Source organism: Siniperca chuatsi, linkage group LG17 (assembly GCF_020085105.1).
Source record: "Siniperca chuatsi isolate FFG_IHB_CAS linkage group LG17, ASM2008510v1, whole genome shotgun sequence".
Lineage (NCBI taxonomy): Eukaryota > Metazoa > Chordata > Actinopteri > Centrarchiformes > Sinipercidae > Siniperca > Siniperca chuatsi.
The window spans coordinates 19,495,610-19,523,066 of NC_058058.1; the positions used below are offsets into that span (position 1 = coordinate 19,495,610).

Sequence of the window (27,457 nt, forward strand, 5' to 3'; positions counted from 1 at the left end):
GAAATGCCTCGTCTTCCAATGTCACTGACAGTTTTTTACATTTCTTAATGGGTGGGTGTATGTGAAAGGGCTAGTGTGGCAACAGGCATTGTGAGGATAGAGGGGGAGTGACAAAAGCCAAAATAAAGCATGTGACCACCTACCAACACACCTTGGCAGAGGGGAGCTCCACACCCGCCTCCTGCCCCCTAAGCAAATCACCCTCGCCGGACCCTCTAGTCGGTAACCCGGGAAACAGGAGAAGATGAGGGCGTCACCCACTCCGTACTGCAGGCCTTTTCTGGTACTGTAGGGTGGGATTCCAGGATCCTCGCATGGCTCCAAATCATACTCTGGAAAAACAGAGGAAGAATAACAAGAAAAGCTATAAATGTATGTAATGTTCAGAGATGCTTTAGTACATAAAAATACTGGGTTAACTGTGGTATGTGTTTTTGTTGTGGTCTGTTTTTTTTTTTCTTCTATAAGATAACATCGCAGTTAATACCATGTCTTGCAATGTTTAAATGTGTGAAAGTGTAAATTGAACTGATTGAGAATTCCGTCATGCTTTGAAAGGTTGAGACATTTTCCACACTGATAAACAGGAAGGTAAACCGGGCTTAAATTAATCGAATGTACTCAAATTCCTTTCACATTTAAACAACATAACACTGTCATTTAGGGGCCATTCAAAGTAATACATCTCAGTATGTAGGCCTCCATCCGTTCAGGCATAGCTTTTCATCGTTTCTGTAAAGCTAAATATTTTGGTGGTATTTGGTATTTCAAACTGCCAGTGATAGTCTATTAGATTTTTGATATTCTTTTTTACTATGTCTTGGGGTCCAAATCAAGGGATGCTGTGAGAACAAAAAGAGGTGAAATGATGCATTCAGTAAGTAAAGGGCCATTTGTGCTAATTTTTAGAATTAATCCATTCTCTTGATGTTAACCATTCATTATTCACTCTCAAGTGGCTGTAATTTCATATGTCTAGGACACATACTTAATAATTATTTGCTCCTTGTCTATGGTGGCCTCCTCCTAAGTAAGCATAGCTGTTTGTGTCAATAACCTATTGAAACAGACCCATCCCCTGTGTCTCAGTCTCTTCTAAGTGATTAGCATGGCTCAGTAAAGCGACAGGCACTTTAAGGTATCCCTCTTTCCCTCTTTTAGTATTTAGAATGACTACATCCATTCTTACCTGAGAAAGTGATGTTGAATCCCTCGTAGGAAACAGAGAAGTCAGAGAGGAAACGGATCTGAGCCGTGTAGTTTCCAAACAGTCCTGCACTGAGAGGCGGAGGCAGTGTGGAGCCCGTCAGTCTCCACAGGGGCTGAGAGAAGCTGCCGTTCTCAGTCACCAACAAATGGTCGTGAGGGCTCTCAAGGTGGAAAGTGTGGAAGGTGAACTGGACACCTGAATAAGGGGGAGAAAGATCCATTGCTAAAATGTGTTGTTGTTTATATTGTTTTTTTTTATTTTTGACCTTTGCATAAATAAATTGTAAGTCTCAGTTTTCCAAATATTATATATGTTCAAAAAACATTCCTACAAGTTGGAATTTTCAGTTAAGTATGGAAAAAATCTAATTACATGACTAACTTTGTATTCACTGGAGGCAGGTTGGAGTCTCAGTTTCATAATGCAGCATCAATTCCCTGTCTTCCTCCCCTACTACTTATCAAAGACATTACACCCACGCAGAGAGAGCATCTGCAAATAAGGCTGTGTCAATTTGATGTGAGCGCTCTACTAAAGGTGACATGACTGGAGAGTCGTCCCGTGGCGCCGTAGCCCTAGGCCAGCCTCTCAGCACTCCAGTCTTACAGAGACAGCTTGTTCGGCAAAATAAAAAGGCCACTCAGTAAGAGGAAATGACATTGTAAGGGAAATTGAATTTGACTGCTGCATGTGTTGACACGGAATTTCTCTGCTAACCTTTGCCATGGGAGGTCTCGATTATCCATGTGCAGTTCAGGTTGTGCGGGTAAAAGTCTGGGAAGCCAGGTGACAGGATGGTACCCAAGTTGCCCTGGATATAACCTCCGCACAATGCTGGCGACACAAGGTGAATGGAACAGTGGGAAACAGATGAAGGAGAGAAATGACAGGAGAGGCAAAATCAGAGAGGGCAAAACAAAGTGGACGAAGACAGAAATAAAATTTCCCCAAAAAATGGCAAAACTTGTCTTTTTACAATGCGGTAAAATGCATTTTACAAGAGATGCCCTTCAAGAAAGCATAAAAAGGAGAGAGTGGTATCATCAATATCAATACAGAGTGGCCAGAAATCAATACTGTCCTTAAATATGAAAGCATTTACAGATGAGAAAAAAGGGAAACATCAAAGGGTAAGCTCACCACCGTACATATAAAACATTTATGATGAAATGAGGCAGAAACTTTTAAAGTCTAAAATAAGAGTTGTTGAAAGAAACTTTTTCATCTTATATGGATTTTATAATAACTGAGATATACATAGCAATTTAAATGTGATGCAATATGAAGCAAAGCACTCAAAACGATTTCTCATGTTTCATCTGGAACAACATACAACAATGAATTTAGCTTTAATTCATTTATGAATAGGAGGAAATCTGGCAGGAGACTAATAATTTCTAGGTCAATATTATGGAACATACCATCACAGCTAGGCAGGGGGCGGCTCCACTGAAAATTGGGTTCACATTCTAATGGCTCTGTGTCACTAAGTGTGTACCCTGCCTCACAGCTAAATGTCACCAAAGCGCCCACATAGAAGTCATTGCCGTGTCGCTGTCCGTTGACAGGTATACCAGGGTCCACGCAGTGATCCGACTGTAACTGCAGGGCTAGAGAGGAAGGGGACAAAAAAAAATGAAAAAATAAGGACAAGCAGCACATGATCAAAGACACAGAGACACATCTACTGAAACTCTACCTGTTTGCAGTGTAATTAGGATTATATCTTGTTTTCAATAGTTCAAGTGGAGGTCAAGAAATGTTAAAAGGCAGTTTGTTTTCCCAAAGCAATCCTGATAAATAATTTACTTGAACATACTTTTTCAACAGGAATAAACCAATGAGAAGCTTCATCACTCTTTTCCGCTTCACCTTAAATAGTTTCTGCCTAAGTAGTGCTCATAGTGAATTATTGAAGCTTTGCAGAGATTTACCACAGAGAAAGTGCATAAGGTTACCAGTGTGAGCCACACAGGTAGAAATGAGGATAGGACTGTCTTATGTGTTGAATTTACAGCATGAGTGAAGACTAGTGTGTGTGTGTGTGTGTGTGTGTGTGTGTGTGTGTGTGTGTGTGTGTGTGTGTGTGTGTGTGTGTGTGTGTGTGTGTGCACGGATGTGACAGTGTATATGGAATTTTGAGCATGGCAATGTGTGTCAACTCAGGGATATCTGACAGAATAATTTCACCCCATTTACTTTCTAATTATAGGTGTTATAATAAGAATGTCTTCATGGTGAAATTGAGAGCCTGCAGAGATTGTATTTACAACCAAGACTGAATAGCTTTTACTAGTACAGTGAACAAGACTTATGGCTGTTGTCTCTAATTTGGTCTGCCTGTATTTTAATGGATTCATTTCTATTAGGGTCTATGAAGCATGGGTAAATGAGCCCTTCCTTTACAGTATATCTATCCGGTATCTTTGGGTGAAGTCTGACTTTGTGTTATCAAGTTCTTACTTTCGTAACGTATGCGGAAGCCGATGTCAGAGTGGCTCTTGTCAGTGGAGAAGAGAAGAAAAATGAAGTTGGAGGTGCTGATGAGGAACTGGGGAACCTGGGTGCCCTGGTAACTACCAATTAGAGGTGAAGAGGGAAAACGTCCATCACGCACCTCAAGGACATCATAGTTGACCTCTGTACGGAACCTGAGGACGGAAAAATAAGTTGAACAAGGCTTTTTATGCTTCACATAAAAAGGAAAAGTCCTCACATAAAATATACACTTAGTTAGCTAGTATAAGTTTCATGGGTAATTCTCATCAGCTTCAGTGCTGAGTCAGGTTTACAGCATGGCGGATGCAAGGCTGGACTACCGACCAGACAAAATGAGCAACTGCCCTGGGGCCCCAGACCCTAAGAGGCCCCTGATGGTCACATATTGTATGTCAGTTTTTTTTTTTTTTTTTTAATATGTTTGTGAATATATCACTCAATCTGAATATCAACTAAAATAAGAATGAACTTCATTATTATCTATCTTACAGAGGGACACAGTGGGGCCGGGCCTACACAATGTGGGGCCTACGGCTCATTTTTGCCCTGGGGCCCTCAAGCGAGTTAATCTGCTTTTGGGCAAATGGGCAACACTAAGTGAAATTCAGAATTAATAAGGAAATCTACTAATCAGCCAATTATAAGACTACCTGAAAACCAGTGTGGAGATAAAAAAAAAGATTAATATGTTTTCAACATTTGGCCTCAATTAAAATCCTATAAATTGCATTCCATGCCAACAGCAGAAAAGAGATTGATGCTTGAGTGAAACTATTTCAGTTAGATGGACAGTCATTTAAACAACACTTTATGTCAGCTCAGAATATTTAGCTTTTAAACAATGAATTAAATTATTTCCAATTTGCACATGTTGAGTTTTAGAGACATTTGCCACACTGCATCTCTGTATTCTGGACTCTAACCTCTCATTGCAGTCACACATCAAACTCATCACTAAATCTGCCTTTTACCACATCAAGAACATCTCCAGACTCCTGCCTTCACTCTGACTCTGTGGCAGAAACCCTCATCCATGCCTTCATCACCTCCAGTCTGGATTATTGTGATGGTGTCCCATTCGGTGTACCCAGCAAAGCCCTGGACAGGCTCCAGTGCGTGCAGAACTCAGCTGCTAGGGCTCTGACTTGCACCAAGCCCTGGCAGCACATCACCCCCGCCCTTATTCACCTTCATTGGTACCGATCAAGTCCTGCATCTCCTATAAAATTCTCCTCCTCACCTATAAATGAGGCCCCGGAATCTGCGGTCCACAGACAAGGGTCTGCTCTCCATCCCCCACACCAGACTGTGGACTTTTGGGGACAGAGCCTTCAGCGTTGCAGCCCCCACCCTTTGGAACTCTCTCCCATCAGGGATCCGCAACGTTCCTTCTCTGGCCATCTTTAAAAACCTCTTCAAACTCGCCTACTCACTCAGGCCTATGGTCTTTAACATTATCCCATTTGTGTAAAGCATTTTGGGTCCCTTGAAAAGCTCTATATAAACCAAAGTTATTATTATTATTAGCATGTACGTGTGTGTGTGTGTGTGTGTGTGTGTGTGTGTGCATGCTCGTGTGTTGCCGCCTTTGTTGCCAGAGACGCTTCATCTTCAAAGCCATGAATAAATTGCTTAGTTTCAGGACCATGTCATCTAAATGAAGCGGTTTGTGATATTTTATTGATGTTACATAAAAATTAAAGAGCAACAAACAATCATGTTGTATTCATTGTACATGGCGTGCTATTGTGGCAGGGACGAGGATGAGATGGGCTCACAAGGATGAGCTAACGTTTGATCCTACGACTGTATTCCTCTCTCTCTCTCTCTCTCTCTCTCTCTCTCTCTCTCTCAACATCAGGACAAATTACCTCCTCTCCCATCTCTCCAGTTCATCTTGACAGACCATCTCCACTTACATATGCATTATAGACGCATGTACACTTACAAACGTTCAGGTCTAGCACAGTTTCTTTGTGTGTCTGTGTGTATTTGTGTGTAGGTGTGTGTATAAACTGTAAGGATATCTGTGGCTCTTCAGGGAGGAGGGTATCAAATAAAAGGATCAAATGCGCACTTATGAGCAAAATAAAACATGGTGTTGGCCTAGTCAGCAGTGTATGTTGATGTGCGTTAGATCTACTGCATTATCACCAGAAAGGGAAGACAGAGGAAGAGATTAAAGAAAGTGATGGAAAGCAGAGAAATAAATGTGGGCACATGTTGAAATTGTGCAAGAAGCAAGACAAATCCAAGCTTGCTGTGAGGGAAAAAGAAGGGAAAAAAAACTGTGACGTGACAGCAGTTGCTATCTGGGTGACTCACTTGTCGAAGATGATCTTGATGGGGTAGCCTGGAGGAGCCTCAATGATCCATTCACAGTTAAGGGCCTCCTTATAGAGTTCTGGCCAGCCAGGGGAGAGGATGATCCCGCTGGGAGCCTTCAGATCCCCTCCACATGGGGCTAACGGAGATAGACAAAATGGAGAGAGAGAAAGAGCAGATAGGGATTGAATTATGCATGTCTTTCCTAGCTGATGTATGCCAGTGTCCATAGATGATCTCATGCATCAGCTGGGCTCAACTCATTTCTTTTACTGCCAGGGTCTATCTGATGTAAATTGGTGACGGCTCACTTCAAGTTTAACCATTTCTCCGAGCAACACTCCTGTTATTGTACGCGTGTCTGTGTGCATACTTGTGCAAGGGCATGTGTTATGCATCCATGTGTATTCATATGTTTCCTCCCCTATGCTGTTGTCTTTAAATTTGTCATCAAACCCCTCCTACAAAGGTGCTGCTGCCATCCCCATCAAAGAGAGAAAATGGAACATCTTTGATCGGTAGCACAAAAGACACTTGAGCACATCAGCCCCTCTCCCATACCCTTATCTTTGTTGCTGCTCACTTTGCTGTGCATCTCTTTAACTGCCTATCCTTAACCCGAAAACACAGGCACAGTGGAGGGCTTAGTTACAGTGCCAGCTCCTCACTTCCTTTGAAGTGGAATGATTTAATCAGCCAACTCAGCATACTGAAGGACATCTATAAAACGCATTACGCTACAAACGCAGGGGTATGATAGATGGTCTCAGAGGAATACAAAGCTGCTGTAGCACACAGGGGAAAGTGACATGGTTTAATGATGGTTTCTATCATATCATGAATAGTGAACCTGATTAGGCACCTTACAGTCCTAGTCATGTCTGTGCTTGATATGCTACTCTGCTGGTGTTCAAGAACTTCAGCTGGTTCACGCACAGCTTTATTTTAGCTTTGCTAGCTATATTGGCCTTTTCTGGTTTTCTGGAAATAGTTTATTGAATACTGAGTCAGAGAGAGGTAAATGGATGGGTCAGCAATCTGTAAGCGCAGCATGTCTGCAGCATCAGATACTTGAAAGAACAAAGATTCTGTATCATCACCAGCAATCACCACAATTTAGTCAGATGTTAGTGATCCCTAACATTATAATTTATGATATTATTGATATTGATTAATTATATCTGCATCAATTGTAAAATACATTTAATTAATGCAACCCACAAGAAGCAGCAAATCCATCTTTAGATTTCCCTTTTATCAACACCAGTCCTTTCAGTATTTGGCTGTGTGGAAGAATCTCTTTACAACCCTGACATGCAGTGGTGCTGCATTACTAGCTATAGTGCACATTAAAACAAACATACTCCCATTTCATCAGTTTATAATAGCTGTATATAAGCTATAACAAAGTGGGTACCTAGCTAATGAGGTGCTAGACCACGGGACAAATGCTTTCAGGAGAAAAGATATGCACATCTTCCTCTTAATGACTTCCTCTGCATATTTACTCTGATACTGTGATACCTGGATTTTTCTGAGCCACACAGCTAACTATGCCAGCTCAAACAAAACTGTGTGTGAAATTGGATAACAAATATGGAATAAATCCCACTCGTTTTGTTAATATTTACAACTAATATTAAAAACTGTGTCAGTAAATCTGAGGATGTTATTTTTCATACACCTATACATGTCCCCAGCAAGAGGTTAATCTCATGCCAGCTGATGAAAAAAATATTTGTTGCAGGGTAGCTAAAATGTTCAGGATAGATAACAAACCTCCAAACACCTGCTGTAAGATGGCTATCACAAAGGTTAACAACTCCCTAACTCACCTTCACAGCGGGGAACTGCATTATCCCAGACCACGTTGCCATCCTTGAGAATGCAAGAGATGGTTTGCGAGCCGTGTGTCTTAACGAAGCCCTCCTCACACAGGAATGAGATGGAACTGCCCAGCTGAAGGTTCTCACCAAAACGCTTCCCATTAACTGGCACACCCGGGTCTGGACACTCGTTGTGGCGAAATGCTGTTGGAAATGCAGAGAGGAGATGGGGTTAGTGTGAAGGAGCAGACATAGGTGTGAGGGTATAGTGTTTAATGTTTTTGAAGGGAAGAAAAATAACAATAAAAGTCACTAATTACTCCCCTCAGTCACACAACATAAAATCACAAAATGTAAGGCAAAAGGCTTCCATAATTCCTAAAAACATTTTGTTTGATAAAATGTTTTAAAAGAAATGGAGAGACAAAGTGTCGTCTTATTGAAAACACAAGAAAAAAATCGATCACCTGTGACTCTGCTGGTATTAATCCTTGTTACATATTGCATTTTCTGTGCAAAGATGCTAATTTTCATGGATATTCTAAAATAATTACCCTAGTTTTTTGACAAAACTTGTTTTTCTACTGTCAGCATTTAGCAATGCCAGAAATTTGTTTCACTTAGTGAGTCACATTGATTCACTCTGCTGCAGTGATTCCAGAGGGTGGGAAACCACACTGTATGCAGATCATCAGCTCCAGGTGACACTGCTGAATGATAGGTGGAGTAAACAAGCAGGGAAAATTGTTTTCATACATCCTCAAAACTTCTAACTCTATCAGGCCAATATAACTTAGTAGTTAGAAAGGCCACGAAGAAACGCAATCACACAAGATGAGGCATAACCCTGGAACAAGGCATGTAAACAAATACATCACCTGCGCCACTATCTCTATCACTTACTCTCCCGCTCTCACTCTTGTACACATGCGTGGGTAGGTGACACGTGTTGGTGTTGATGAATCCCTCTTCTGTATCCAATGGACCCAAACAGAGTACAAGCAACACCTCATCCATCACGATCATCTTATTTATTAACGTGCCAAAAATTCCCTCAATATAGTTTGGCATGTCCTTAATTAACATGAATGATGGAAGTTGTCCGCTCAGCCTAACAACCCCCTAAAAACAGTCCTGTAGTTAGATGACACTGTTCTCAGGAACTAACCGTCATCTTCAATTAACTGCTCTTGACATTCATTCACCACGTCGCATTGGTTATTTATTTATTCATCTAACTTGCTAATTAATGCATTAGTCGTCATGTATTGTCCACATTGTGGCTTTACAGAGGCACCTGGGTGGGGTTGATGACGTGTCTGCAAATGAGCTACAGCCAGGGCCCAAAAGCATTCTGGGTAGGCTGAGATATGTTATTTTAGCTACAGCATAAATAGTTTTAAGAACTAGAAGCAGAATACAGGTTTAGTCTTCTGAGTATACTGTAATTTTAAATATCAGCCCCACAGCGTACTGGATCAAATAAAAAATTATGTTAGTAAATCACTAATACTGTGTTAAAGATTTTGTCTAAATAGTCTAGCGTCAAAAGTCATGGCTACATAGCGGCTACACAGCAGGTATAAAGTATAGCCCCTGAAAACTAATGTGTGTGTCATACCTCATTTATTATTAGGCCTAACTTCTACAGTTACAATAATAATAATAATACTAATATAACTACTTGAATAATTATTATGGGATAGGAACCTCCAGACATAAATTTGAGATGATCTAGCTTTTGAAAAGCCTGAAGGGAGACTCATGAAAAATGACTAGAGTAGAGCCCTTAGTAAAGCAGAAGTTAACCAAAAGTCAGGGACATCTCTATGTGCACAGTTAAGTTCAGGTACACTACCATTAGTTATAGAAGCAGACAGGTTTAGATGAGATTGTTCATTATATGATGATTTAAGGGCTACACGTTTTAGTAAAATGTCCTTCATTTCTGATTAGTTTTTCTGGTTGGATGACTATCAAAAACATTTTATTTGTCGAGCTTTGGACAGAAGACAAAGTTCTTTCTTTACAATGTAATGTGATATTAAAAACTTGTCTGACAAATGTTTCACCACTGTATTTTTAGTGTCTTATGTGGTTTATACGTCCATTTATGCTGGGCACTTGTATGTTCATGACACAATAAATAACACAACTATCTTCCTGACTAACTGCTACTACAAATATCAATGATAAATTCTCTCAAGTAGATGAATGCCTATATCATACTGTGGTAAACACAGGGTGAGAAGTACAAACTAGAGCATTTGAAAGCAACAAACTGTAAAAGTAAAAATAGCATTTTAATGCTTGCATTAAAGTGAGTCACTGCAACTAATTTTAGTGCCAAGTCTTATTGAGACAAACCTCCCAACGGCACCTTAACTACCTATGAAATAGCTTTGTGTTTTTATAGGGTTAGGGTTAGACACTCTGTACGGAGATATTTATTTTGGGATGTGGACGAATGCAAAGATCAGGCTCATTACACAATAGTGCATATGCAATGAATGCAGAAATCCGGCTGCCAAACCCTCACGGTACAGTATATCCATGAAATGGGTTTATCAGCATGCAGCCAATGTGTACTGCGTCAGAGTATAAAACCCATCTGGAATTTCCTCAGAAGTCAGCAGCTACCCAGAATAGAATATAATGAGGACTGCCGCAATGTATCTGTCAGGTAAGGATGCTGCATCTTTGTTTGGGTTTTATTTAGATGTCAAGTCTCTATTTAGACAATAAAGAAAGGGTTTTTGTCATTTCTCTATGCGACTGTGCGTGTGAGGAATGTGTTGCTGATGGGTGGAAGAGTTTATGCAGTCTGTGGGAGACAGGCACATAGATATGGCAGATGATTCATAAGGCCTACTGTAGTGCATGCACACCCACACACACGCACAGTGAGACATACTGTACACGTGCACAAACAATCTAGAATACAGAACATCCAGTCAGGGCGGGCTTTTGTGATAAGCTTTAAAGACTTCCCTTTATCTCCTTTGAAGTAACATTCAATACTTACTTGTAAATGTGATGTTAAAGCCTCTGTCTGTGTAGGTGTGGTCAGTCAGGAACTCCAGTCGGGCCACATGGGCACTAGTTGTTATAGAAGGAGGCAGGACGTCACCGGAAAAGGTACCCAGGATAGGAGACTCAGCCTGACAAAAACAGATTTTCTGATAAGACCAAAGGTATCATAAACTAAAAAGGGAAAGTAAACAGCTCCTACTGGGAAGTAGACAGATAAAATGACTAGACAGTCCAGTGATACTGGCAGACAGGTTGTTTAGCTCGTACACATAATTGCACAGGCTGCTTCTCCTACTGAGATGCACAATGACATGATAGACAGGTCAATAGATGAAGTTGCACAAAGAGCTATTCAAAGTAACTGAGGACAACAGCTTATAATTCAACACTACCTTTCCCCCGTCCTTGATCGAGAGGAAGTCAAACTGTTTCTCCATGCTGAGGTCGTTGAAGGCCAGATTGATTCGGCTCTCGGGGTTGGTGATGATCAGCCACACACAGTGCATATTGTTGCCATACTCCTGAGGGTAGTTGGGAGACAGTAGCACCCCGGATGGAGTGGTAAAGTTGAAGAAACAGGAAACTATAGGAGTGATAAAGAGAAATAGGCAGAAAGAAAGGGAGAGAAGAAGAAATAAAACAAAGTAACATAAAATGAGTATGACTACAAGAAAATAAGGTGTGATACATTTTATTAAACCTGTATAAATCCACCTCACATCCCACATATTGTAGATGTCTAACAGATCAGGGAGGAAGTTATTTTTCAAAAGACATCAGTATAACCACCAATGTGTTGTCTTGTAGCAAAAGCACATACTATATAGGTATACAATGACAGTAACGTTAGGCTTACAATGGGCTCACTGGAAATGAAAGTAATGAAAAGGAAATATGTCTGAATGTAATGAAAGTTGCCAATAACATCATATAACAAAAAAGTGTTTGTGGGTAATTTTGGCAAATCTGTTTATTATATATTAATCCACTATTTATTATTTGAGCGGTGGAACCCACTCGAAACAATATCTTATTTAAGTAATTCACTCCTGTGGAATGAAATGTGGATAGAGGAAGCCTTAGCATCAAAAATGTTGACAATATGCAACCAGAAAAATCATTGTTTCCAATCAATGTCGAGCTAAAAGTAATGTGTTGACAATGAAAATTAAAAATTATCTCATTTCCCTCCCTGACTGCTGTCAAGGCTGTCACTTGATCCCAGTTGCTTCAATGGATGTGCTTAGAGGACAACAGCACAATACCCTGATGTTACTGGGCAGATGTAGCCTTCCTTGCAAAGCCAGCCCACATTTCTGCTTTGTTCATGGTGGTCTGGCAAGGCTAAATAGGATTATTCTTGGGTAAGGAGTCATATGAAAATGGCAGCACTGACAGTGCTCTCCTTCACTGAGATATCTACATCTGATGAGACAAACAGACCACTCCTGGGCTGTCATGGGTTCTTGCTCTCATTTCTGAAACAACGCAGCGGTTCTGGAGATGTTGTCAAATTTCTCAAATATCCATTATAAAAATATTAAAAGAAATTTGAGTTGAGAAATAGGCCATAAAAAGGCAGAGTCAGGCTTCACATTATAACTACACCACCTAGTTTAAATAGTTTCTGAATTTTATGTTGTCATCTGGACCACTCTCCTTACTTTGCTAATTGGTCTAGCTTCCAGGTGCTGGGATCTATTGATTGTCAGGGGATGTTTCATTAAAAACTATTGCAAGCTCAACATCAGCACACCAGCTAAGGATACTTCAGCTCAAAGTTAATGAAGAAACATGGAAAGGTCGTGGGGGGGATATGTAAGATAACTTGAGTCTTAGTCACTTACACAAAACACTACTGTCTTTCACAAATGCACATTAGACAGATATTTAAATATGCACAGGGGCTTTAAATAGTCAATCTGGTAACAAGTGTGGATGACTGTTCTAAAGTAAAGAATACAACTACCATAATTTGCAGTCAATACCTTATAAATATAAAATTATTCTCAATTGAGATATGACAGGGCTCCTCCCTTCTACCTTCTGCACTCATATGGTAATGACTTGTGGCAGGTTGTCTCAGGTTTACACTTAGTTCTGCATCCATGTGTGATTTGTTTATAACTTCATTCTTCCATTTTTCCTTAAACACTATTAGCTATTGTATACACTGCAGTAGGCGGCTAAACATAATGTGCTCCGACCTAATTGTTGTCAGTAAGTTGCCCACGGAAGCAACAGTAACTAAGGGTTGGTGAGGTTTAGGATCAGTCAGTTTAAATTAGTGTAATTTTGAAAAAAGCACAAATACTGTCTTCACTTGAATAAATAAGGGATATTAATAAATATTCCTAATATCGAATGCACATGCAAACAAACAAGTAGGCAATGAACAACTCTACATTTCAAAAAGCGCATAATAACATAATACCAACACATAACATTATCAACTTCAATGATAAAGACAAGAATACTGCATTGTGTCTACATGACTAAAATTGTTTGTTAAATGGTAACTAAATAAACAACGTTTACCAGTGTTATGTGGTAAATTGACTCTTGTGCCAGCAGCCCCCCTGTCATTCAGCTCAGTGATGTTTATCTAGATAATGCAGCTTGTTGTCCACCCTATTATCATATCATATACAACAGTGGGTATTATCTGCATGGTCAGCTCTCTTTTCCTTTTCCCCTCATCCTCTAACTCTCTCACTCTCTGTGTTTGTTTTTCATGGCGTTAATTATCTAATAAGTGCTCCTATTGTTTCAAAATCCACAGCCTCTGCTAGGCAAACTGTAGGGATAATCTGACCATTTATTACGCAGCCCTCCCTGCCCTCATCTGCACAAACATACATATTTATGCACCCAGGTGAGTGTGTGCACATGGTGTATGTAGAATCTGAATAATATAAGGCATCCAAGAACTTACAAACGCAGCTGGGTTTCTTCGCCGACCACTGGTTGTTCTTCTGACAGGTGATGTTCTTTTTCCCCACCAGCTCAAAGGCAGGCAGACACTCAAAGTAGAGCCTGTCCCCGTGACGAAAACCTGTCCCCTCCCGTTTGCCATAAGATGGGATTCCAGGATCTCCGCAGCTGCCTTGGTCAATTTCTGTGTAGGTAAAAATAAGAATATTCAGTATAAACTGACATTTGTAATAAATAATTATTTCAAGCGGAGGAACATGAATGCGGGTTATACAAATAAAGACCTGCTTCTGTTACCTGGAATCATAGTAGAGATATAAATTTAAAGGTCACAATTTAATTAACACCTGATTGTCTGTTCTCTTTTTAATCTGCATATTATCTTGAATTTAAAAAAAAATAGTATTGTTTAGCATCATGGACAACCATGGTGGCTCTGTAGCACATTTTCTCCAATATTCCTGGAGATGGAGGGCAGAGAAAATGAGACATCTCAACTCAAGGTTATTCCTAGTTGAAGCCTCCAGCAGATATTAACAACATACAACTACATAGTTGTGATATAAGTGATATTACACACTCACACTAAATCAAAACAAACCAAATAGTGCTGTTTCTCTGAAATTCCAGTTTCAGGCAAATGTGGGTTCAGCTTATTAACATAGAGTTACTGAATGGTACTGGTTCTTGTCTGACTCCATATTGTGACAGGACAAATGTCCCAGGACAGCCCACCCAAACCCAATTTATTTCTTTTATTTCTTTTTTTTCTTTTACTGACTGTGGAAGCCTGCAAAAACAGTGCATTCATGTGCACTCATACAGACAGGAAAAAATGAATTCCCTAATCATTCTGTACAATGCTGTTCTGCAGCCAACTCTGATCTGTTGGATGTTGGAGCTCCCTCAGGGTGGACTAGGAAAATAAATTCTCAACATGTGGAAAATAACAAAGTGCACATTACATGCAGAATAGGATGTACTTTTTTCCACCACTTATTACAGGAACACTGACATTTTCATCTAACCAGAGTTAGATGAAAGGATCAATATCGATTTAATCTCTGTGTGGTCAGTGCAGTGATCGGTCCAAGATTTCTTTAGCCTTGCTTTTCTTAAAAGGCATGAACTAGGAAGGAATAGTTAGCCTAAATCCTAGTTAAAAATGCATTATAACAATATCTTATTTACCTCTTGCATCCTGTTAGCTTGTTTGGAATGTTACTGAAAATAGATCCAATGTCTGTTAGAAATAGATCTAGTTTTTGTTACTTCCCACTGCTCAGTCTTATGCCAATTTTCATCACTTGTTTGATACTCTTGAAGCTACTTTATATATTTTTTTGTTCCTGACTCAATCTGCAAGCATGTTCTATTGATGAAATAGCATATGTGCTGGCTCAGCTGATGTATGCCAAGGTGGTAGTGCATCAGTGAATTTACAGTTCAGATTTTGGTCAGACACACTTGACAAGGGCAAGATGAGGGAGAAACACTTGGACAATAAAGAGAAAAAATGTTCAGGTTGCTTGTTTTGAGTCAGTGTAGCATTAGATCTTGTGTTTCAACCAGATTTGGAGTGAGAAACCAGATACCTTCCGCAGCTGTGGTGTGGTGGAGTGTTGTGGGTTTGGTCAGTACTTCAGTAGTTCCTGGTTTTGTTGAAATTGTGCATTCAAAGACATTCTCCCTGTCTGGCGCCTGGGCTAAGACTGAATGGATATAACTGAATGGATGTTAGCAATGAATAACTGAAGAGTTCATTTTGGGCTGACAAGACAGACTAGCTTCTACACTTCATGACATCAAAATCAACATGATTTTCCTACTGTCTCGTCATGCATTTAGTTTTAATATAATTTCGTTTGCCACTTAGTAATCTTTACTGTCTCTTTATCCTCCCAAAATGTTCCTCACTAATGTTGCAAACCTCTCTCTCATCTATCTCTCTATCCCCCTCTCTCCCCCTGCAAATGTATCCCTCCTCTTACTGTGTGACAAATGTTCTCACTTGTGTTGGAAGCTGACGTGAGCACTTTCAGGTACACACACACACCTCCATGACCACCCTTCTTCCTTAAAACCACATACGCCGATTTCATTATCGCAAGATTTATGCATCCCTCTTTCTTTCACTCACTCTTCTTTCTACTTTTCCGAGGTTGCAGACTGCAGATGGGAATGCTGAGGCATCCTATCGAGGCATCCGGATGGGGGAACAAAGAGAGCGAATAAGCTCATCCATCCAGGAAATGATGGCAGGGCCTAATACGATTTTAAACCGCACCAGGGGTGATGCTGGGTATAAATCCATACTCAGCCCTAATGATGATCATCATTTAGAACACATATTTAGAGCTCACTGCTGTTTGGATGTATGGCTGTCCTGAGGCAGTCTCATTCACAAGACAACTCATTGATCGTACGTGTAAGTCACCTTTAAAAGGGAGAATGCTGAATGCGAGTTTTGAGGTGAGCCTGAGAGAGAATTAAAGGGAAATAAACAAAGCCAGCTATAAGACACAAAAATACATACATACATACATATGCAAATGCATAAAAGCACACACACACAATCATACAATCATTTGTTTGTCACTGTAGCAGACTCACTGAAGAACTCAAACTCCTTGCAGTGCTTTTCTCAAGTATGGCCTCTCTGCCTCATGGATCACTACAATTAGAACTTGGAGGCAATAAATAAGAGCCCTTTGAAGTGTGTGCTGTACATTGGTGTGTACATGTGTTTCATGGACTGTGTATGTCTGTTGTTATACATGTGTTTGTGAATGCATGTGTGTGTGTCTCTGTATGTATAAGAGAGCAGGCAGGAGTAAATGAAACAGCATTTGATTCTCATGAATAAGGGAAGAGATGTAATGGCATATTTGTTGTCCCTGTCTGTTTGACATCCCAGAGTAATCCAAGCATTATAATGGGACTCAGACTCACATTACTGTCAACAACTACACTGCAATCTCCTAAGGCCTAAAAGGACAAAAGGACTTTAATAGTCAAGTTTACCAATTTTTAAAATATTGCATACAATGTGTCAATGGGCTTTACAGGCCCACATTTCCAGCACCAAATCAAAGCCTTAGATGTGAAGTATCTACAACATGTGGACCTTATTTTATGAGCACATGGCAATATAGTAACTGTGCAGATAAGCAAAAATTTAAAGTACCAGCAAATCTTATCAGTGGGTACCAGCCCTATTCAAGCCCTGACAATAATATTTTGTCAACAGATGGTTTCATTCTTGGTTACTTTCCAACATAAACTCTTTACACTCTGCAGTCTGAACTGACTTTAAAAACCCCACTCATACTGTGGAAAAAATACAAAGAACATGACCTCTGTGTCCTCAATGTTAGCTACAGTCCTGTAGGTGAATGTGTTTGCATATGGGTGTAAATTAATCCAAATGTTTCAAATTATATATGCTCATTCTCAGTACAAAGTACTAATGTGGTTGGGTTTAGACCTACACATGTGCATTAACACTTATTTTGTTTGAAGCATTAAAATTTCAGTTGAAAGATTGAGGCCACTGCAGAGTGTGTGCAACCCACACTCAAATGCATGAGTAAGGTGGGAGTGTGTGTACTGGTATGACTGTGTTTGCAATTACACTTGATGATCAGGCTTAAAATACAAGTAATTGAGAATGCAAATTAGATTTTGGGTGCTCCAATCTGGGAGGTGAAGTGGTTCAAAGCGTTTCTTCTCCTTCATTAAGTAGAACTCATTGTTTTAATTACACTTTGGTTCAGCATACTGCTCCACTTTCTCTGTTATTTTTACTGATGAAAAATAAGCATCTGTGGGCAAGGGAGAAGACTCGCTGTGCTTCTGAGAGGCAAACAGCAGACTTATCTAGATGAAGAACTCTGGCAAACTCCCCATACTCACACACAGACAAACAGAACACAAACATACAGATTCACAAACGCACACTGTCGCTCCTTTTTGTCTCTCGTCTTCGCACATGCATGCAGGCACATACAAATATTAATTCCCATTTTTTTTAAAGCTCACACTTGCATGCACCCACACACGCACAAATACACACTGGGATTAGGCTATAGGACATCAGCTATCTGCAGGAGGCTGCATGGATGGCCCGCTGACTGTTTTTGACCAATTTATTTTACCAAAATAAGTGCCTTTACTGTCCTGCCTCATTAGCGTTCAAGGCATCAAATATGTCACAAATTATTAAACTAAAAGGCAATTTGGAGCTTCATTCACTGATAGTCCTTGCCTAGACTGAGTCCTTGGTACAGTATGTGTTTCATTTAATGGCTTTGTAATCTCGCTGTAATTCGTAGATAGGCACTCACATGGCAGCAAGCTCCATGCCATTTCGTTATGTCGCTATTAAGCAAAAGTCTTAGATGAGCATCTCTAACCCTTATGTTTTTCAAACTAAACTCAGGATGATGAATGCAGGGAAGGACAATCATTTTACAGTCAACTGAAGCAACATGTGTTCTGTCAGAGTCCATGATGTCAGCTTTGAGCAGTGAGTCACAATGCACAAGGGTACATGACCGAAAAAGACATTTAATTCTATGTGAGGCTGTCAAAGAAAGAATTACTTTTTTTTTATGCAGCCAGCAAGCCAGCACATCCCACTGACTGACAACCAGAATGTGTAAATCATCCTTACCTTCATAGGACACCTTGAAGCCCAGGGAGCCACTGGTGTCATCTGTTTTGAAATTGAGCCACATCTGGTGACTGGTGCTAACCACAAGGTCTGGAGTGGTGGTACCAGACAGGCTACAAAAAGAGACAAGAGGGTAGGCTTCTTAAACAGAAATTTCTTCTAAGATTGTCTTGAATATACTTTATGTTTGTGCTACATATAGTATGACTGCAAGGTGTGTCAATTGTGAAACCTGGATCAGTTGTTTCAATTATTATAAGCAGTGTTTGCACTTACTTCAGTGAATTTGGTGTCACTTTGATAGCCAAAGGCCCTGTTTCCACTGCATCGTTAAAAAACTTTAATGCAAGCAGCAAAAACAACACCTGAAGTTATATATTAAATTATCTGACTCTTCTCATCAAAGAAAAGTGCTCTAAAACTGTTGCAGGCAATTTCAGTCTGAGAAGCCTTTTTTTTATCCTAACCCTTTTATTCAAAACAGTTGGGGACAAGAAAGTGGGAAATGAAGGGAAGATCAGTCAGTGCCACAGACATAATTTAATCCTATTTGAATAGTAATTCCACCCAACTCTAATTAGGAAGTGTGTAGCTGCAGAGTAAGTGATTATGGGTTCTAATTTTAGTGACGGCACATGGAGGTTGGTGGGAGTAGTAAGGAAGTAGTGTCTGGATAAGTTAGGTCCATGTTTTTGTCCTTTTCTGCCGCCTTTTGGTAATTTGGTGAGTTTCTGTGAACTTCTCCATGCATATGTGGGAGGAAAGATGTAATATGTAGTGTGTCCAAAGAAGCACCAGAGTGCACCAGATTAGACCATTGTATTCCTCTTTTCTTATACTGAATGCATTACTAAAACTAAAAGCTTAGCAACCCATTTTTCAGATGATATGTTGCCTGACCAATAGCACAATAACAATAGCATTGACCAATAGAATTCCATTAAGCTGAATACGACCCAATATTGTTCTTTTAACTTTCTTACTACTTTCTGTGATATGAAGAATTGTCATCTAACATCCACCCTGACAAATTCAGTGAGTGTGTTATAATTTACCTGCAAGCTAATCACTGTCTAAAACTTTATCTTTATTGGTGGCTTGTTTAAGGCAGTCTATCTGCTCATGACAATTATGTTCTTGCCACACAAGGACATAATTTCCCTGTGGGAAAACGTTTGTGGCAGATTCACACCAAATTGTTCTCTTCCATTATCAAACTGTCAGTGCACAGTGTCTTTCAAGTGAAGGAAAATTGATTGGTTGGAACTGACTACCTATTAACCACCACATTTATGACTGTGCTGCTGTAGGGTTACATGCCTCTGACCTTAAAGTTCCAAAAAAATAATTCCCTACACCCTGCACATGCTTGCCTGCACCACTGATTCACAAAAAATATAGTCTTAAGTTAAACTGTGCTGATAGCTGCAGGATATTCTCAGGTCCTAAATTGTTCTAGTTTGTTTGTGTGCAAGAGCGCAGCCGATCTCAATGACAGCCTTAATTGAATAGATTAGGTAATTTTCAGTGTTTGTGTGTTGTGCAAGTATTTTTAAGTACACAGAAATATTAAAGTGAGGAAGATCTTCCCTCCTCCACAAACCTTTCCCTCATTTACCTCCAACCTCCTCCCAGTACCCACCCGGACGAGGCAGCCTTGCATAAAAATTGATCTATAAAAACTTTATTAAGGTGGTAAATTTCAGCACAATTAATAACAACATCCTGTGAATTGTTATGGAGCATCTGCTAGCACAAACTCCATTAGGAGACATCAATATGCAGTTTGCAGTGCTGCACCACATGGCTGTGATCTTGTTTTTAACGTCGAAAAGAGTGATGATTGACAATGTGGTGTAGCATCTATTTTTCATGCACTTCTGCATCAGGTGGTGATGAAATTAAAGAGAAACAGTACACGAGAGAGAAAAGGGCTGGAGGGTAAAGGGAAGAGAGAGAGGTGCTGCTGGCTGCAGGGAAGTGGAGGAGGAGAAAAGGCACGTGTGCCAAAAAGCAGAAAGGTGAAGAGGAAAGAGAAAGCAAAACACAGAATATGATTACATGGAACACGAGTAGCAAAAATGAAAATGACTGCAAGAGACGATGGTGCGGAGTAAAAGCCAGAAGAATTTAGAGAACACAGGGAAGAGAAGATTAAAGGCAAAAAGATAAAGGTCGAAGGAGTCACTCACACATGGAAGATGGTCTTCTGGTCTCCTACCACCTCGCCGTCTCCCACCGTCAAGGTGTCATAGCCTCGCTCCAGGTCAAAATCTTCAAATGTCAGCTTGATCACCTGGACAACAGCGGGGACATCCCCAAGACAACCGTAAACGACAGATGCTTGAATGCTCCTGACACCAGGTGCAGAGTAGAGACCCCTTACCATCTGTGACAGTCCATCCCTTTGTCCTTCCATCTATTATCTATCAATCTCTTTTGAATATTGGTCTGGCACAATTCCATTCACACATACAGTATGTAACAGCTGTGTATATTGCATGTAAAAACGTCTATCTTTTATTGTTTGTTTTTGGAAAATATTCACATACCTTCATGAGTCTTCATTCATCCAATCACAACTTGTATATCCTGTTTTTGTAAATTTTCAGCTTGGTAAGACCAGAGTTCTGTCGATGTATATGTGACAGTGTGTGTATATTTCGCTACATCTGACTTACAGTCTGGTGATTATGAACTCTCTCTCACTAATCAAATATGTGATTGCCTGCCAGACGATCTGCATGACCCCTTCTCATTGCTCATCAAATCAGCAGGTTGCAGATTCCTTTGTGGCCTACTTAGCCCGACTTACAATGATGTTAAGCGCATCAGGAGATGTGGCAGGGGACTTGAGGTTGTCCACAAGGTGAATATATGCATCATAAAGGTGACATAAAAATTTTCATTTCATCTAATTTCTATGCTGCAGGTGTGGGAGAGAAGGTGTAGCAAGGTAGGAAAAACAATAAGTGTATCCTAGCTGAAAGAAGCGAGGGGCGACACTAATAAAGACAGATAAACAAATAAGGTTTGATTATTATCATGCAAAATCTTGATAAATAATGACAAAAAAGCAGGGTAACATGGGAGACTAAAATATAAATAAATAAAAAGCAAAGCAAGGACTGTCTTTGTCTCCTATTTTAAATTGGCTGCCACTGATTTCTGCCAAATTCTTAATGTTTTCAGAGGACTGAGAGAGCCAGGCCTAATGAAAAAGCTTATATAAATGCAAATTGCATTCTGTCCTATGTTAAACCCAGTGCCTAATGAAAATTGCCAAGGTGGAGAGAAGAGATGGATGGTGTGTATGCAAAATAGGTCAGATCACTCGATAAATAGAGTTTCATACCACAAACTCATCTCCCATCTGCCAGCCAACAGGTGAGGCACAGAGTGGGAAGGAATGAACAGAAAAGGGAAAAAAGCGCAGCAACCATATACACACTTTATATTGTTTGCAATCTCTGATGGCATGTCTGACATTTTGGTTGTTTCAGAACAGAGACCCCAGTGACCCTGACACTGACAGATAGACACTTAAAATATTGTCAACTAACAACAGCTGCATTTAGCACCTTCAGGACATTATGAAATAGCAACACTTGACAAGAACCCACATTAGTCATGATGTTGCATTTAGGTCTAGAAGAGCTGTGTCACGTCCTACCCACCTCCCTTTGCAGTTTCGCATCAGTCTCCTGCCTGACCTAATGTCTCCTCTGGCTGGGCCTATGCGCACAGGCAGGAATAGAAGCCCATTACATCTCTGAACAGAAAGAGCAGCCTCACTCCATCTTCATCTGGACCAGACACAGAGCGAGAGACAGCCCAAAGTACCGTTGTCTGTTTCAGCAGGCTGCCCGCCGGGTATACCCCAGGGTGTCTATGTGCGTGTGTTTGTACGCAAGCAAGCAAAGGGTGGGTTAGGTGGGTGTGCATTGTATCTGACTCTGCCTTGCCTCTCACCTCACGTAGCCTCTCCTTCACTCAGCACAGTGGAATAGGAGAACAGATTTGTAAAACCATTTTGTTTGAGTTCAAAGAAGGATCTGGCAGGAAAGCAGCTGGGTGGCCTTGAACACAACTCCAAAGTCAATGGTCTGAACAGAGTGGTTATGACACTTTCATGATATCCTCCGAGCATGCTCTCAAAAGCTCTCCATTACTCTTCTGTCCGTTTTTACTCTTTTCTTCTCTCCCTCAACACAGGGGTTTCTAACAACTCTCTTTGTCTTCTGTTGGCTCAGTTCCAGTGCCCATACCCCCCCCCCCCCTTAATTTTCTTTATCTCTCACATTTTCTAGAGAGCTTCTATCACATGGTGTGTTCAACAGCCCCCAAAATGTCCTGTAGCAATCATCAAAAGTGTAAAATGAGTGATGTGTGTCAGAGAAGAGCTTCCTCGAGAGTTCCTCTCTAACTGGTGCAAACATACCAGTCAACTGCTTTCAGTTCGCTGGCAGCCAAACAAACCACTTAACACACTGCTGGAAACAGGCGACTACAGTAGCAAAGCTAAATTAGCACTGCACTGATGCTTAAATCCCATGTTTAATGACTTTTACCTTAGACATGTCTGTGGCTGTGATGACCCAAGTGCAGTTAGCATTGTTGTCATACTGGACTGGGTAGTTTGGAGATGTGATGACACCACTGGGTCCTCTCAACTGACCTCCGCACATTGGTGCTATAAGGGAAGACACAGAGAGAGGCAAATGTTTGGTCAGTGACAGTTCAAACGCACACTTTTTCATATATAAACCACAAAAGACGTAGCATGCGTCAGAGCCTCTCCTGGATTGCATGTTACATCCACAAGTCATGATGCTGTTTGGCTGCAAGTTGTACCAATTCATCCCCTCAAAGGTCTCAGCCTCCACCTGTTAAGGTTTCTTATTACTCATACTTGCAATTGTATTGCTTACCTTGTGCATTATGTATAACCAATATTTTATTTGTGTTTTCTGTATTCTGTACAAAAAAATCTTGATGGTAGGTTCAAAACTCTCAACTCAACCTTTGCCAAGCGACATGGATGGCATCCTAAAGAGCAGAACTGCGAAATGCAACTGCATAACAATTCAAAACGCATTTGTTTAACTTGAGGTTCCTTCAGTGTTCCAGACTGAACTGCAAGCAAGCATCGCTTTTGGAAGCTGAAGCTGTTTGGCAAGTGCTTAGCAATTATAACTTGTCCTTTTTTAAACCACCCTCATATTATAAAGAAGACAAAGAGCCATCTAAACAAAATCAACCTCTGTGCACCCGCTAAACACTTGACTTGCCAATTTAGTGTGGCACCATGAAAAAATAAACTAATGAAAGATTCAATCAAACCCATAAATCACAGTTTCTCCACAGGTGTAAAATATACCGGTGAGTTGATATTGGGGTTTTTTTTGGCTAACATTGTTAGGCTGATTTATTATAACAATAAAACAAAGTAGATGACATTAGTCATTAACATCTTAATGATCCTCTGCCATTGTTAAAATACATTTGGGCAGCTATTAATTTAGCTGGGTACTGCCCAAGTGTAGCTTATATATGGGAAACAAAAAAAGTAACAAAACACAAATCGAGTATCACACCTTGATATTCTCATTGAAAAGAGTAGGTGAGCAGTTAGCAAACCAAGTTTTAAAGGACAATGTGACTTTTTTATTGAGGCCCGAGGGTGTCTGCATGGCAAAACTGTTAAACACTCCTTCGAAGCAGAATTTCTAATGACTACTTTAAGGGAAGTAAGTGTGTACGTGTGTACATATGTGGGGGATAACCTGAAAGTATTTGAAAAGGCCTGAACCAGCTACCCAGACTTTAATGAGTTACGTATAAAAGAGGTCCTTTGGGTGTTCAAGCCCCACTCTGTGGCTCCATGCTCCACCCCTCTCCCACCAAATCACCCCTATTTAAATGTAAAAAGAACTTTGGCAAAGTTAAGGGGAGAATGAAGTAATTAATTTGAGTTGTGCTGACAGTGAGGGTGACCTTAATGAAAATAATACAGCAAAGAGGAAGTTCACTGAAGCTATCACATCCCCTCCTATTTATTTTTATCATGGGGATCATCGTGCCCAATACACTCCACCCTGTGTGTTTGATGACAGACATGAAGGTGCAACAGGTCACCTAGCAATAACAGTTCACGGCGAAGAAGAACGGCAGCAGCTTGATGCAACCAGAAAGAAAGTATGAACGAAAAGGGAACTGTGAATTTCACGTCAGGAGAATTAATTTGCAGCCAGATATGAAGTTTTTTCCTGTGCTAATGATAGTTTGGTTCAATTTAATGATGACTAATGCTATATTAGGATACAGATCTTCAATTATTTCTGGATGATCTTTAATCTTCATTGAGGCAGAACAAAGGCACAGTACCAAAGGTTAAGTGAGGATGATGGAATGTGATATTCTTAAAGGGCAATTTCACTGACATTATTGTGGATGTTACGTCAATCTTGAATGTTTCTTTACATAAAACATAAAAATCACTTTTTTGTTATTTTTTTAGTTCAAAGAAGTACAGAAGATAAAAGCGTCAGTAAAAGGCCTTCATCACTGTGTTTGGTGTCACAAAATACCAAAATGATTTTCTGAAATGCAGGTGACTAACAGTAGCTTAGACGAGACGAAGCACTATCAATCCCCCCCACCCATATAACTCCTCTGAGTTCATGGGCCCCTCTCCTTAGTGCTGTAATTTAATTTTGGTATAATTGGATCAGTCCGAGACAAAAGAAAGAAAGGGGATGCCAGATTTAGACAAATCTGTCAAAGATTACGGTGTTCAAAAGCCCTAATGGGGAAACTGGTACAAAAAGTGCTGACACAAATCTTCCTACTGGGTAAATGTGGATGAAAACTCCCCCTATTGGTATGTCTATTTGAATGAAAATTACAAAAACTGTACAGGTCCAATAATATTTACTCTGCCATTTACCTCAAAGACAATTTCATATGAGCTGCTCTGTTAAAGCACTTTCTGATATTGTGACTTATAAACATCTCAGTCTCAGAATTGTTGCAGAATTGTTTGGCTTAATTACTTCAAACTTTGAGTTATCATGCAACACTCTGTAATTACAGAGCCCTTTTGCAGTAATGAAACAAATAATCTGCAATAAATTATCTTTTTGGCCAATTGGGGGCAGCTGAAACAAGTTGTGAACACAACATTGACATAGCATCAGCATTTAAGTTGATATGGCAAACTTGTTAGCAAACAGTTGCTTATTTACATATCCAGCAGTTACAAAGCAGCATTATCTTTCACTTTGAGTTGTGTTTCTGGTCATCTGGTGAATGTAAGTCTAATATTCACTGTTGCAGCCAAATACGATGCTAGGAGAGCGGCGACATTGAACAAAAACAGTAAAGTTGCAGAGCAGACTAAAAAATGAGCTGAAACTCATTATAAAGCCCTGTAAAGCCAAGGAACGTTAAGGAGGAATAACTAGAAAGAGGCTTTTTGTTTTGGCTTGTGTCAAATACCAACTTGACTCTTTCCTTTACAATACTTTGCTTCTGGTGGTGGAACACACAGCATAGTTAAAAATACCATGGCTCATTTTTTGCTTTCACCAACCTGAGCTACATAAGTCATTGCAAACATGAAGCCTTGCACTGATCAAAGATACCTTATTTGACTATTTTTCTCTTCCCGTATTGAGTGCTTTTAGATTAGTACTGACAACAAGAAGTCTTTTTGGTTTCAATTCAAGTTTTGAATTGAAGCCAAAAATAATCCCCACTATACATGCTATACATTTTGTAGTTGGAGATCTACCTACTAAATTGAAATACTAAAGTAAGGACCAGTTTGCTGAACGTGCCTTATTAATTGGAATTTTTGGGTATTAGGTTTAGGATTTTTTTACTTTTAAGCTCTAAGGGAACACTACCACCAAGTTAAAGTTAAATATTAATATGTCCTGCTCCAATGAATACACTTCACAAGTCAGATACCCATCAATTAAACCAATTACACTACCAAAAGAAAAAGTCAAAAATCAAATCCACTCTGATTAATACAATTCACTGAGGCTGAAAACTGCAACTGAGAGCACATAAGCATCAGCATTTCCGTACAGGGAGCCTGACTGCTCTTCCTGTCTGTCACAAAATGGTCAGAAGTGAGGAAGATATGACTGATGGGCAGCACTATGCCAGCATGGCTAAACAGCAGGAAGCAAAAGAGGTCAAAGTCAGGCCAGTCACAATAAAATGGTGAATACTGAAACAATAACATAGAGAAAAGAAGACTCCAGTCACCTGAGTATGGAAATATAAATGGAGGTCACATCAGGACTACCTCCATTACACATGTGCATAGATGGACAACCCACACGTCAGTCCTTACCTCTGCAGATGGGCCGATCATCACTCCAGCCTACATAGCTGTCTGTCACTCTGAGACAACTGATGCTCTTTGAGCCCTGCAGTTCATAACCCTCGTCACAGGAGAAATGCACTGTAGCTCCTCGCCTGTAGTTAAATTGCATACAGGGAAAACACATCAATATTCACCTTTCCTGTAAAAATCCCTATTTAGCAGTGGGAGTGCAGATGAAGTAAGGTTAAGAGAAAAAAACATTTACGGGGGGGGGAAATTATGTTTGACTTCCCGGCTGTGATTTCCAAAAGTGCTGCACTGTGGGAGGCAGATGTAACCCATTTGTCTGTGTTACAGTTGACCACTGATAGAGACAACAGCTCTGACAGAAATGAAACTCCATAATCCCACCGGTAATATCACCATCTCCCAGAGCAGCCTATTAGTGTGCAGTGGCTCAAATGGTAAGGTATTTGTTTTAGTGTACACATTTCTCTATCTGGTTTGGTTGCAGTGGCTTTATGGGGCATGACATTGGAGAATGTGCTGTATGCTGGAGCACATTTCAAGATGCAGTCCCTGATTTTGTTATAGCAGTTATATAGTGTCCCCAT

General features: G+C 40.2%; 1 protein-coding gene across 1 annotated transcript in view; it reads right to left on the reverse strand.

Annotated features, from left to right (window-relative positions):
• Positions 1-27,457, reverse strand: part of csmd2 (CUB and Sushi multiple domains 2) — a 232,329-nt gene that overhangs the window by 94,278 nt on the left and 110,594 nt on the right. The window contains exons 9-22 of the mRNA XM_044171930.1: positions 26,871-26,995; positions 23,074-23,195; positions 20,695-20,798; positions 18,503-18,615; positions 13,829-14,011; positions 11,286-11,476; positions 10,886-11,021; positions 7,870-8,064; positions 6,035-6,173; positions 3,674-3,861; positions 2,632-2,820; positions 1,928-2,044; positions 1,190-1,405; positions 144-332 (exon numbers count right to left, since the gene is read on the reverse strand). Coding sequence (XP_044027865.1) covers positions 144-332; positions 1,190-1,405; positions 1,928-2,044; positions 2,632-2,820; positions 3,674-3,861; positions 6,035-6,173; positions 7,870-8,064; positions 10,886-11,021; positions 11,286-11,476; positions 13,829-14,011; positions 18,503-18,615; positions 20,695-20,798; positions 23,074-23,195; positions 26,871-26,995 — 2,207 coding nt within the window. The remainder of the gene's footprint in view (positions 1-143; positions 333-1,189; positions 1,406-1,927; positions 2,045-2,631; positions 2,821-3,673; positions 3,862-6,034; positions 6,174-7,869; positions 8,065-10,885; positions 11,022-11,285; positions 11,477-13,828; positions 14,012-18,502; positions 18,616-20,694; positions 20,799-23,073; positions 23,196-26,870; positions 26,996-27,457) is intronic.